General features: G+C 46.1%; 1 protein-coding gene across 1 annotated transcript in view; it reads left to right on the forward strand.

Annotated features, from left to right (window-relative positions):
* The first annotated feature begins 2,545 nt into the window (after positions 1–2,545).
* The window catches only part of LOC113990242 (neural-cadherin-like), a 66,345-nt gene continuing 55,309 nt past the window's right edge, over positions 2,546–13,581 (forward strand). The window contains exon 1 of the mRNA XM_039379125.1: positions 2,546–3,617. Within this exon, the coding sequence (XP_039235059.1) occupies positions 2,546–3,617 (1,072 nt within the window). The remainder of the gene's footprint in view (positions 3,618–13,581) is intronic.

Consider the following 13,581-nt stretch of genomic DNA (forward strand, 5'->3'; position numbering starts at 1 on the left):
CTGCTCTGGTTAACACATCTTAGTTGGGGCAATGGGAGTGACATGCAGCAGAAGCCTGAATTTGCATCACCGAAATGCTGTGTTAATGTATTAACAATATATGGGTTCATAGGTGGAAGACTGTGAATAAAATCCAGTTTATAACTTCACAGGCTGTAGGCAAAACTGGATGTTTCTAAATGCTTGAATATAAGAGAATAGAAAGGATAGTGGAAAGTGTAATGTACGATAAAAATGGGTACTTGATTTTGAGAGGATTTCATTTGCTTGTTGGAAGTTTTTATAAGGATGCATCACACTTAGAAGAGGGAATGCTGCACTGTGTCTCCATACTGATCTAAGCTTGTCCTAAACTGAACGTTTGTTTGCATGGTCTGGCTGGCTCATTAAGTGTTGTAAGTTAATGAGGTTTCTAGTGCCTTTGTGAAGGAAGGAATTATGGCACAAAGAGCAAAGATAACACACTTGAAGCTTGCTACAGCACATTAACCATGGATGGATCTTGATGGTTACTTTCCTGTTGCTACTGGTAAACGGACTTTGCGGTCCCAGTGTGAGATTTCACATGATGCTGAATTTTAGAAACTATCATCCCTTCCCCTTGCTGCGGTAAAAATAAAGGCCAACAGCTTGTAATAACAGATGTGATCTCCCAACGATTACCTCTCCTTACACTGGTAATTCCCCGAGTGGCAGAGGTGCAGATCTAGCAGCTGGTTGTCACCTTTGACTGTTGCCTGTAATATTTGACTAAAGCTGTGTGAAATGGGTTCTGGCTTTCTTGAGAAGAGCTTCACTTCCAGCCTAGATATGTCATCAGTGAAGTTACAACACAGCTGGGAACAAACACCCCTGCCCTCCTAACAACCTTCTAGTAAAACTAGTGAACCCGTGTTCAAAACAGGAGGAGGGGATGTTTCTGTTGGAACAACCCTGCACAGTTTGGCCAGCTGGATGCAGAGGCTCGGCAAAAGGCTGTTCCTGAGCTTTTACTGTCATAGTGTGAAGGGAGATACTGTTGATCTTGTTATTAGTAGAAAGATGGTTTGATGAGTAGCAGGGAGCGATTGACATTGCAGTGGTCTGGCTTGGATTCATGCTTCCATTATCATAGAATCATAGAATCATAGAATCGATTGGGTTGGAAAAGACCTCCGAGGTCATCGAGTCCAACCCTTGATCCAAATCCAGTCCATTTACTAGATCATGGCACTCAGTGCCACGTCCAATCTGCGTTTAAAAATCTCCAGGGATGGTGAATCCACCACCTCTCTGGGCAGCCCATTCCAATGCCTGATTACTCTCTCTGTAAAGAATTTTCTCCTGATATCCAACTTAAATTTCCCCTGGCGGAGCTTAAGCCCGTGCCCCCTTGTCGTATTGCTGAGTGCCTGAGAGAAGAGACCAACCCCCACCCGGCTAGAACTTCCCTTCAGGTAGTTATAGACGGTGATGAGGTCACCTCTGAGCCTCCTCTTCTCCAGGCTAAACAACCCCAGCTCCCTCAGCCTCTCCCCATAGGACTTGCAGTCGAGTCCCTTCACCAGCCTTGTTGCTCTTCTCTGGACCCGCTCCAGCATTGATCATAGATTAACCAATGCAATGATTGCCATGCCCAGACTGTTTTATGCATGTTTAGCAGAACTGATACGTTTGCTTGCTGAGTTTAGAAAGGACCATTTTAGTGTTGCTCTCAACAACAGCACGCACTATTCTTGTTCCAAAAATATTTTGCCCAAGGACTGACACGTTAAAAGTGATAATTGGTGGTGGTGTTCGTATTGTATGCTGAGACATGGTTTGCTCTTCCTCCTTCTGCTAAAATTGCATCTTTCCTTCCAGAGCAGCAACCTAAATGTGCACTTCTAAGAGGCCATGCTTCTAAGACAAGCTCAGCTTACATCAGAGAAGCACTTCTACTGGGTCACAACTATTCTTCAATGATTCAAATATCCCAAGACCCACTATCCTTTATGCAACAGTGTTTTTTCCTGTGTTTCTCCTACTGGTCACTCTTGTAGCTTGACTGGGGCTTTTTTAAAATACAGGCTCAGGAGAGCAGGAGGCTGCCGTTTTCCCCGGAATTGCCCCCCTCCACCCCCTCCTTAGAAGGCACAGTTCCTTATCCTGTGCCCTCTCTACCTGTGGAGGAGCGGGAGCAAGCAGCTGGATGCATGTGGCACGTTTGACGCCGGCTGAATGCCAGGCACCCACCAAAGCTGCTCCATCACTCCCCTTCGAAACTGGACAAGAGAGAGAACATATAACAGAAGGTTTATGATCTGAGACAAGGACAGGGAGGGATTACTCACCGATTACCGTCACGGGCAATGTGGAAAGGGGGAAGATGAGCGATTGGCCCGGCAACGTTGTAGGCTTTGCCACGGGCGGGCGCCCCCCTCGACCACGCGGGGCGGGCTCACCCCTTCCCCGCCCATGGCCGTCACTGGCCGGGGCTGCCCGTACCGTGGGTGCCCGCGGCGAGAGCGGCGCAGAGAGGCTTCGTGGGGTGCTGGGCTCCGCTCGGCTCGGCGGGAGCGGCGGGATGGGCCGGGTGCGGCGGGGCGGCTGCGGGCTGCTCCCGGTCCTGCTGCTGCTGCCGCTGCTCGGCGGGGCGGCGGGGCCGGGCTGCGGGGGCTCCCTCCGCCTGCTCCGCTTCTCCGGGCAGGTGCCCGAGAACAGCCCGGCGGGGACCCGGGTGCGGGGCTTGCGGGTGCCGCTGCGGAGGCTGCTGGGCCCCGGTGAGCCGGCCGGGGAGTGGGCGCTGGAAGGAGACGGCGCTTCGCGCTTCTCTGTCCAGCGGTGGCCGGGCAGCGGGCGGGGGCTGCTGCTGCTCCTCACGGCCGAGCGCCTGGACCGGGAGGCGCAGCCCGAGTACGGACTCTGGCTGCGGCGGCGGGCGGGACGGTCCCCCCGGGAGGCGCTGCTGCAGGTCCGGGTCCTGGACCGCAACGACCACCGGCCGCGGCTGCCGCCGGCGCGGCCGCTGGAGGTGGACGAGCTGGCCCCGCTGGGCACGGAGGTGGCCCGGCTCCGCGCCTCGGACGGTGATGAAGGCGCCAACGCGCGCCTCACCTACCGCCCCTGGCCGCCGGGCGCCGGCAGCCGTCTGCTCTTCGTGGTGCCCCGCAGCGGGCAGGTGCTGACCGTGGGCTCGCTGCTGGGGCTGCGCCGGCTCCACCTCTGCGTGGCCGCTCTCGATCACGGGCGGCCGCGGCCGCTGCGCAGCCCCGCGCGGTGCCTGCGCTTGGCTGTGCGCGGGCGGGGGGCGGCGGGGGGCGCGGGGCGGCGGCGGGGGCCGCGCTCGCTGCAGCCGCCGGGACCCGGAACCCGGCGCTACACGGCCCGACTGCCCCGCGGGACCAAGGTGGGCGACACCGTCTTCACCGTCCCGCGGAGCGGAGACCGGGCGGTCGGCGGCTGGTTCGAGCTGGTCTCTCCCGGCAACACCCCTCTGGCCGTCGACAGGACGTCGGGGCGGCTCTACCTGCGGCGGGAGCTGAGAGCGGGCGGCCGGGCGGAGGTGCTGGTCAAGGTGCACCGCGACGGCGAAGCAGGTAGCGGTCCGGGACGGGCGGCGGGGACGGGGGTCGCTTTTCCCCGCGGGTCTGGCCCAGGTGGGTCGGGATGGCCGCGAAAGGGATGGGTGGGGATGAAGGGTAGCTCCGAGGGAGGAGGATGCTGATCAGGCACGGCCGTACCGGGCACTTGTCACTTGAGGAGACGCGGCCGCAGTGATGCTGCGCTCCTGGGGCGCGGGAAGCCGCAGGCAGCTGTGGGAGCTGCCCCCCGGGCTCGGTAGGAGGTGTGGAAATGTGTCGGCTCTTTCCCGGTACCTCCCTCAGAGCTTTTGCGTCCTGCCTTTGAAGGAGCAGCTGAAAACGTAGGGAATGGTGTTTTGCTTATGTTGTTTTGTAAGGAATTCTTGTCACAGCAGGTTCACTTTAGTAGGACTGGAGGCGTCCGCTCAGGAGTTAACAAATGGTTAAAGCCTGTTAAAAAAGGGGCCACACCAGGATAGATAGTTTGTCTATTGTGGGAGCAGTTAGCAGAAAGCCTTTTCTGCCGCTGTGGTCCTCTGTGATCTGGGAAGGGAGAGGTGACACTGCCCTGGGTGTGGACGCTTTCAGACCTGCAGCTGCAGCCCCCTGCGCTGGAAGAACCCTCTGAGCCTGGTCGCTGAACTGCGCCGAATGATGCTGGGGGTCAGCTACAAATCTGGCAGAGCAGTGCATGGGAGGGGAAAGGAGTCACTGCAAAATAAATGTCAATGAGCTTAGGACAAGCAAACTCCCAAAATTATCTTAATCTATGTGAAAAATAGAAACCCAATCGGGTAATTTCCAATCAGAATTTATTATATGATAAAAGCAAATTCAGCGCTGGGTGATCAGGGAAGGGGTTCAACAACTCCCAACGCCTGTCACACCCAAAGAAGATAGTTGTTCTACATTTATTTCCAGCTACTTCATGAATATTCATTATACATAAGCATAAACATTACACATTAAGTCAGACATTCAACAGATGTTTTTCTTAACAAGAATGTTATCTATAAGCATCCATAATATATTGTCAAATCAGACACTCTGCAGATGTTTGCTTGTTATCTATACAAAGTTATAAATTTTAAGAAAGGTGCTATTATCTAGCTAACTAAACAAAATTCTCTCACTATAAATCCTACACAGGGTAAAAGGGAGGTAACTTGTTTTATCTCTTTATAGGGGCCCAATTAAGTTTTACAACTTGTTTTTCTTTTCTCTACAGATCATATTGACCTTACACTGTTTTCTCTTAATTAGCTCGAATCATTTTCTCAGTTTATCACAATCTAGAATCCTAGGAGTTGTTGTGCAGAACTAAATGGAGATACCTTTATACAACTGTTTAAGTCCTCTATATATCGACAGCTTGTATACTGTGTATGGTTTTACTAACACAGCAAGGAGAATGGTTAGACTTGATAAACTTCTTAAACTGTGTTGAACTCGAGATGTGTTGTGGGTTCACAAGCCATCCTTTCCATGTGTTACTTTCGTATTATTCAGAGTAAGTTTTAATGTGTGTCTGTAGCTATAGATCAGGTCTCTGATAACATTACTGATTATCATTTGCTTGGGTTTGTTTTGTATTATATGCTTGGTTTTTTTCTTAGATGTTTGCAACTTTACTGTAGAGGGAATATTTAATGTTTTCTATAAATGGATTTTAAGCCTAGTGCTCAGAAAACGTGAAACATAGAGCTGGGAGGAAAATAAACGTGCTGGAACATGCTGGGGGCTGTGACCTTTACCATCATGTGCTGTGTGTGGTCTCAGAATCCTGGAGCCACCTGCCTGAGAAACTTATTCTTTCAGGAATGTGATGAGTTGTGCAAGTGACAAACATTTAACATTAGAAAAACTCTGCACAGTATTTCTAGGTACTAGCTTTAAACATATCACCCAATATTTAAAGTAGAACTTCTCATTCAAGTTAAAGATGGAGTTGGAAAGGGGACATGTTGCTTGACCATCTTGCTTATTTATAATGAAAGCAAATAACCTTGTGAGCAGTGTTCAACAAATGATTAATTGTGTTGTCCTCTCCAATCTGGTGGTGTACAGCATGTTTTTACCACTGTCTGTGCACTGATAATGTATTGATGAGAGATGAGCCCCAGGGAGAAAGGAATTCGATGATCAAGTGGGACAAGGTCATTTAGACACTCCTTTAAGCTACTTTGAAAATCAAAACTATCTCATAACTTTGTACAGTAACAAACTTGGGATCTTTTTGTGGCTGCTTATTTTACAGAATTATGACGAAATGCTGAGAGGATTTGAGCATCCATTTCTTTTATCTGAAGAGACCTGGTGAACTGTCAAAAGTCAAACAGAATTAACTTTGGTCTGCTCCTCATTTCTCCTCATGCCTCTTACTAATTGTAATTAACAGTGAATCACATAGTAATCAATATTATGGAATGTGTGCCAAACTTTTAATCGTCTCTTTAATTGAAAAACAAAGCTATTGGACCCTTATTAATTGCCATTTCTTATGTAAGTCATGAATGCACTTAGGCATTTCAAAGTTGCTGCTTCTCCAGGGGAGCATGTCTTGGGGTTTTGGAAGTGTTGGGGGTTTTTTTGGGGGGGTGGTTGTTTTGGTTTTTTTGTTGTTGTTTGGTTTGGGGGTTTTGTGGGGTTTTTTTGTGGGGGTTTTTTTGGTTTTTTGGGGGGTGTTTTGGGGGGGGGTTTGTTTGGTTGGTTGGTTTTGGTTTTGGTTTGGTTTGGCTTGGGTTTTTTTGGTTTGTTCTTTTTTTTTCTCAGGAAAAGCAAGGCTTTTTGGCACTTAAAAAAAATAACAAAACAGGAGGTCAGATAGTATCTTAGTGCACTGTTTCTTGCAACTGTAGTCCTAGGAAGATAGGGTATTCATGTGAACAGTTGAGACACTGAAATAAATTGAATGTAGACTACAATAACCTTCTGAATCCTCCCTGCTGCTCAGTAGCACTTATAGCAGTGATAGGTAGGGGGCTACTATCTGTTTTGTGGGTACACTGTAGCAGGCACTGTGAAAACACAATTCTTCTCCCACTGAATATACACTCGGTACACGGACCGTGCATTGCAAAGAGGTTTGCACAACTTTTGTGGCTTGTCTTACCTACGTGGAGCAGTTTGCATCTTCTTTAGGAACCTGGCAGCAGGTTGCCTTTGTCTCTCAAAGCCTTGCTGTTCTGGGCTCTGTGCATGAGTGTAGTTATGAATCAGACCTGGAGTTCAGCCTGTGGAAAGGCTGGGGGTGGTGAGGAAGAGTTGAAAGGGCTGAAGGTCCATTACTCTTCTAAGTCTTCCTCTGTTCATGCACACCTGCAAGTACCTACAAGTACCTACCTAAGTCCTCATACTTGTTACCAAGTTACACAGGGTGTGACGTGTGTGGCTGCACAACTATTTCCTCCTCTGCCCCCGCAGCTGTCCTTTCTGATGCTGGCCATAGGTACTGGTACACACTGTGTAGAAGCTTTACATTTAGGACTTTGTCTATCATGCTTCAAAAAGGGAAGGAACACAATTTCTTAGCCCTGTTCTTCAACTCTACTAGACTTTTAGCTCAGCAACTGGGGGCTTTTTTGTTTGGTTTGGGGGTTTTGTTGGTGCTACTTCCATGATCACAGGTCTGAGAGTGCTTCAGAGCTTCCCTCTGGAAACAAACAACAAAATTAAAACATTTTAAAAACTAGAGGATGACACCACAATCAGGCTTTAAAGGCTAGGGATGTGGCAGCAGTAAAGATAAGATGGATTTTGAAGTCCTGTTCCCCACATCTGCCTGAAGCTTTTCCTGTGACGTACAGATATCTGCCTGCAGTGATGTCTTTGCTACCCAACAAATGTCATAGGTGTCTCAAACACCCAGTGTGGTGGAAGTACCTGCAGTAGCTGTGCATCCACACAGAAAGTGAAAAATTGGCTGAAGATTTCTCTTTGTTACTCGTGTGTGCAGTAACACCTGCAATTGCCTTTTAGCTCCATGGTCCCACTGGATGAGCCTACAGGTAGTATTGAGAAAAGCAAGACCTTGCCTCCTAAAATTGTTGAGGCGATGTATGAGTAGAAAATGTGCCCAGGGGCTGGTGTATATTAAGAAATAGTCATGAAAATAATGCAAAGTGATCTCTGCATGTGCTCTGTCAAGCTTGCTGGTTGTGGTTAACCAAGAAGGGAAAATTGAAACCCACTCTCATAGCTTTAGACGAGGCAGTTGGTATAATCACATTGCCCAGGTGTACTGTGGCTGTGGGCTCTTCATCCACAAGTTGATGTAGTTGTTTGTGGACTGCCAAGGGAATAAACAGGCCTATTGCCATAACTGTGATGGTAAGGGTATTGCTTTGCCTTCAAGATACAGCACTCTGTGCTCGGTCCAACGTAAGTCCAATCAGTGCCGCAGTGTGTTGCAAGAGGATATGATACTCCTGAGCATTGTATCCAAACCTTAGGTGTATTTGTGAGACCAGATCTGTTAATTAATAGAAACGTCACCCTCAGGAATCTCATCAGTGTTTGAGGTGGAGCTGACACATCATGTTCATGACAGAGTAGCTATACTAAAAGTCCTCCCCATGCCAATTTTTGTAAGAATTGGAGAAAAGAAATTCATAAACTTAAGCCTTTAATTTTGAAGGGGCGATCTGTGTCATGAAGGCTTTCCCTGCTGTGAGAGCTCCTTCATGCCCCTGCACTTCTGCCAGTGGGAGGGACAGCTCGTGCTGGGGCAGAGGCATGAGCATCATAGATGTTGCTGACTGGACTACTCCTCGGGACCTAGGAAAAGATGCTTTCTCTTTTCCTTTTCCTCAGTGAACACCTTTATTTGGGATGCCCATCTTCTGGCCAGCTGCTGATGTTCAAGTTTGTAAGAATGAATTTGCCACCAGACTCAAAAGCTTGGGCAGGAGAGAGAGGCACAGTGGACAGCATGACTGTGTAAATATCACTAGAAGTATCACTAAAATGCTAAAAAGCATTTCTAAGAGTAATAATGAACTCTGCTTAAAGATTAATTACCGCCTTTTTTTTTAAGTTTAAATATCCTTAAGTAGATTATTCCCATCTATACTGTCTTACAAAAATCTGAGTAAGAAAAGTGAAAAGTGTTTGAAAGAAAAAAATAATTTAAAAATTAAAGAGAATTGACTGTCTTTAGCTTTAAAGGAGCATATAAGCTGCCTCTCAGTGCCTAAGCCTAAGCCCTCACGCCTGTGGTTTATTTAACTCTGCTTGGTGTTCCAACCCTTTTCTAGCCCTGTTGACTTGCAGAAATGTCAGTGATGGCAGCCAGAGGCCTTTTCTCTGCTCCCCAGAAGAGCAGGCAGTCTTGTCTCCTTGTCCTCTTCACTGGAGCCTCTTCAAGGGGATAGGGCTGCTACCTAAGGGAAGGGAAATATTCATCATTGTCAGTGGCTTATCTTTAAATTATTCTGTGTTGGGGAGGAGGTGTGAAATGTAGTATCCTTAAATTCAAAGGATTGTGGTTTCCAATTTGCCTCATGTTTTCTTTTGCCTTTGTGCACAAATCCCCTTTGTTTTCCTTCCCTTGATCTTTCTTGAGGCTCCTCAGATCTGTCATATCTTTAGGAGACTGGAGCATGAGCTGCACGTTTTAACCTCTGATGACTATAACATTAAACATTAAAAAAAAAAATCTAATTTCTTGTGGCAAGCAGACAGTCTGGTTTCTGCTACAGATCTTGGAAATAGGGGGTGGATCCGCCTATTTCACGTCCAAGTGCAGTGTTAATGCATCATGCTCTGGCTGCAATTTTTAATTTGAGGAAATACAGCTCATTTGAAACTAATTTTGTGTTTCAGTCCTGAAGATGACAAGGGTCTTTTAGCATTATAATAACCATTTGTCGGGTGTAGATTTACTGGTTGTGATTCAATAACGAGCCGAACTCCTGATATCTTGCCCTACCACTGAAGACTAGTGGTGTAGCCTGACAGCACAATGAGGGGCTTTGTAGACATCCCACCTTGGTGTCCTGTCAAGCCTGGTACTTCAGAAACTTCTTCAAATACCATGATGTCTCTTTTAAATTCAAATGGTTCATTTTGACAGAGGGCATAGAAGCACATTTTTTACTTCTCAACTTCCCAACATTAGTTCCATCAAACCCACATCAGCCAGTGCAGCTCTAATCCTCATCTCAGGAAAAGAAAATTACTTCTATCAAGTTTCCTCCTTTTGTTAAGGGAGAAAACTAAATGATTAAAGGAACGAGGAATTGATACAGACTTGCAAGAATAGCCACTTGCAGTTTCAAAACCTTTTCCAGTTCTTTCTTTGCTTTCATGCTCTTGTCTAAGGATGGTGCAGGTATATCTGCTCTGATCTGGTGAAGTGTGTTTAGCCCTCAAAGGCAGAAACCTCACAGCTCATCACTGCTTGGATGGCTGTGTGGTGAGTTGCCCCATTCTTGCACTTTCTACATCCTAACCTTTTTACTTAGGTTCCTCTTAACTGGTGACTGTTTGACATCCTTTTTTTAACATGCCTTTCCTAAATGTTAGCACAAATTAAAGCTGAGGGCTTGGGCATACAGCAATATCTCCAGGGAAATCAGCCCTCCTTAATATTATCTTCTAGACCGATCATACCAAGACTCTTTCCAATGTGTGGTGCCAGGTGTTTTATCCTGTTGATTGTCTTGTTTCACAGGCTATAGAGCCTGGTTTCCTGATTATTTCCTTCCTTTCAGTGGATGATTCGTATTGACAAAATGGATGAGCTGCAACATAGTGATGTTGCATTTTGATTTAATCGGATGCTGTGGTTGTGTCAGGAACAAAATAAAACTATTGATTTTGGAGGCTTGATCTGTTAACGTCTTTCCAGTTATGGCAGCTGAAAAAATAATGCATTGCTGGGGAAAATATCTACTTTATCCAGACTGGTTTTGTTTCACTGATTTGTTTCAAGTCAATGTGATAATTTTCCATAGTATTTGATTGTCATGTATCTGTAACACCTTAAAATCCTTGAGTTTCTTGCATCTGATGTGTGCGTAAAGGGGAACTACCAGAACAGAAATGTCCATACTGGTAGTGCTGCTTCTGAACAGCTCTTTCTGTGTGATAGGGGAACTTCGTGCTGTTTGACTGACCCCTTCTTAGTCTCCAGACCATGTTCAACACTGCTTTTTTAGGGTTTTGGACTTGCTCCAACTAAGATCTGCTCTTTGTAACTATCTTTTCTTCCATTTATTCCCTGTTAGAATTAGAGCTCTGATCTGTGTGCATATAACCCGGGCTGTTTTGTCAGCATGCTTGCAGGTTGCTTCAACTTAAATTTTGTTTACTTGCATGAAGAAAACAGCTTCAAGCCTGAAAATCTGAAATAAATGCTGAGGGCATGAAGGAGTGAGCCAGGTCTCAGCTGCAGAAAGACATTCCTCCTTGCTGCTGTACCACAGCCCTCCAGGTTTGGCCTCATCCCATGTCTTTCCTTTCATGTGTGGTGCTGGATGTTTCTAGAGTGGTGTTTGCTCCTTCCCTCACTTCTTACCCTTAAGCAAACAGCAAAATAAAACACATGGTCCAAAGAATGTTTATGCTATGAGTTCCCTCAAGCTGCAAGCGAATGAGTGACATGTGGACATGTATGCCTCAGAAATCAATGAGATGCAAAAACTGAAAGGCAGGGAAATTAATGTATGATGGAAAGGATTTAACAGTCTTGCTGCTACTGTGCCCCTGCCTAGAGGCAGGCTTTGTAACAACAAAGTGATTGCCAGAAGATATTTGTTTAGTCAGGTCTTAAAGATCTCAGTGATGGACGCTGTCTCACCTCTCTGGACACTATCAAATGCTCCATTATCCTTATAATTAAAAACATGCTCCGAGATCCCACCCACAGCATCTAATGCCAATCTTTTCCTTGGGAATGAGAGTTTGTTACTTTTTGGTTTGCAGGTTAGGGAACAACTGACTGACTTCATACATCAGTCTTTCAGCACCTTATAGTAATGTTGGCATATCTCTTGTAGTCTCCTGAAAATCTCCAGGTCTTTCCACCTCTCTTGATGTTTTCTGTTTGTGCTCTTGGCTCTTCTCTGGGCACTTGCCAGCTGGTCCACATCTTTCTTGAAATCCACTCCCCAGAACTTTAGTTCACCGGGTTGCTCAGGGAGATTTTGGAGTCTCCCTCCTTGGAGATATTCAAAAGCCATATGGACATGGTCCTGAGCAGCCAGGTCTAGGTAGCCTGGCTTGGGAGTGGTTGGACCAGGATGACCTCCAGAGGTACCTGCCAACCTCAGCCATCCCATGAGGAGGTGATCCGAGGCTTTCCTAAGTGTCACAATTTTACCAAGGTTCGTAGAGGGCTGAACGTGAGCCAACAGTGTGCCCAGGTGGCCAAGAAGACCAAGAGCATCCTGGTCTGTATCAAAAATAGTGTAGCCAGCAGGATCAGAGCAGTGATTCTTCCCCTGTACTTGGCACTGGTGAGTCCACAACTCAAGTTCTGTGTCCAGTTCTGGGTTCCTCACTACAAGAAAGACATTGAGATGCTGGAGTGACTCCAGAGAAGGGCAACAGAGCTGATAAAGAGTCTGGAGCACAAGTCCTGCGAGGAGAGCCTGAGGGAGCTGCGGTTGTTCAGCCTGGAGAAGAGGAGGCTCAGGGGGAACCTTATCACTCTCTACAAGGAAGTTGTAGCAAGGGAGTGGTCACTCTCCTCTCAAGAAACGAGTGACAGGACAAGAGGAAATGGCCTCAAGTTGTGCCAGGGGAGGTTTAGATTGGATGTTAGGGAAAAAATTCTTCATGGAAAGGGTGGTCAAGCATTGGAACAGGCTGCCCAGGGAAGTGGTTGAGTCACCATCCCTGGAGTTATCTAAAAGGTATGTGGATATGGCACTTAGGGACATGGTTTCATAGAATCACAGAATCATTAAGGTTGGAAAAGACCTTTAAAATCATCAAGTCCAACTGTCAACCCAACACCACCACCATGTTCACCAATAAACCATGTCCTTGAGTGCCATATCAACTTCCAGGGATGGGATTCCCGGGCTTAGTTGTGGACTTGGCAGTACCACATTAATAGTGGGACTCGATGATCTTAGAGGTCTTTTCCAACCTAAACTCTTCTATGTTTCTACTTAAATACACATTTCAGAGAGAGGGAAGGTGAATTTTTTTTAAAAGTCCAGAAGATTATGGTTAATTTGAACCACACATATATTTCCCCTGATATGGTGTCCTGAACTAAGTGAAATTTTTTCCTTTGTCTGTCTTTTTTGAAACAAAAAGCTCTGTTTTAGGGCAGACTTTAACTGGGTTTTACAATTCTTACAGCAGGATTAGGACCTCCTTATTAATTTGTATTTAACACTTGGATCACCTACATGAAGCAATATTAAGGAATAATCGGTATAATTATAATTTTTGAAATAATTCTCTAGGTTTGACTAAATGGGAAAAATGCTTGACTAGATATTCATCTCTGCAGAAATTAGAACTGCCTGAATTAGACCAATGAATGAACAAAAATATCTTAAAATGCTCTGTGCCTAAAAGCTTTCGTTCTGTTATTTGGCTGTACCAAAATGATGCTGTCTGTAGCTGGCTTAATTAAGACGTGTTTCTCAGCCCCACCTCTCAGCTATAGATAAAATACTGACTGCTACAGCTGCTCTCATGAGCCACTGGATCATGCTGTGGGTTGTGCCTTGTCTTACGCAGCAATACAGAGAAAAAAAAATTAACCAATGTTCCTGTGTAAGCAGTGTTGGCATATTAGGAAACCAGAAACCATGTAATCTAAGAATTTCCTTTAGCTGAAGAAACCATGTCTTAAATCATTTTATATGTTTTTAAAACCCCACAAAACTTCAGTTAAGTTCTTTTCCTTTCTGGGAAATTTGCCCAGCATATATTTTTACTGTGGGGTAAGGCTGCTCGTCAATACAGGTCTTGCATATTAGCAGATGTCTCTATCTATGGGTAGTCTTTTATTTAATATCAGATCCCTGAGGTCTACAGTTAAAATTATTTGGAATTTCTGGCTTATTTCTTGCCT

Source organism: Pipra filicauda, unplaced genomic scaffold (genome assembly GCF_003945595.2).
Source record: "Pipra filicauda isolate LSUMZ 115617 unplaced genomic scaffold, ASM394559v2 scaffold157_size4220110_pilon, whole genome shotgun sequence".
In the NCBI taxonomy this organism is placed as follows: domain Eukaryota; kingdom Metazoa; phylum Chordata; class Aves; order Passeriformes; family Pipridae; genus Pipra; species Pipra filicauda.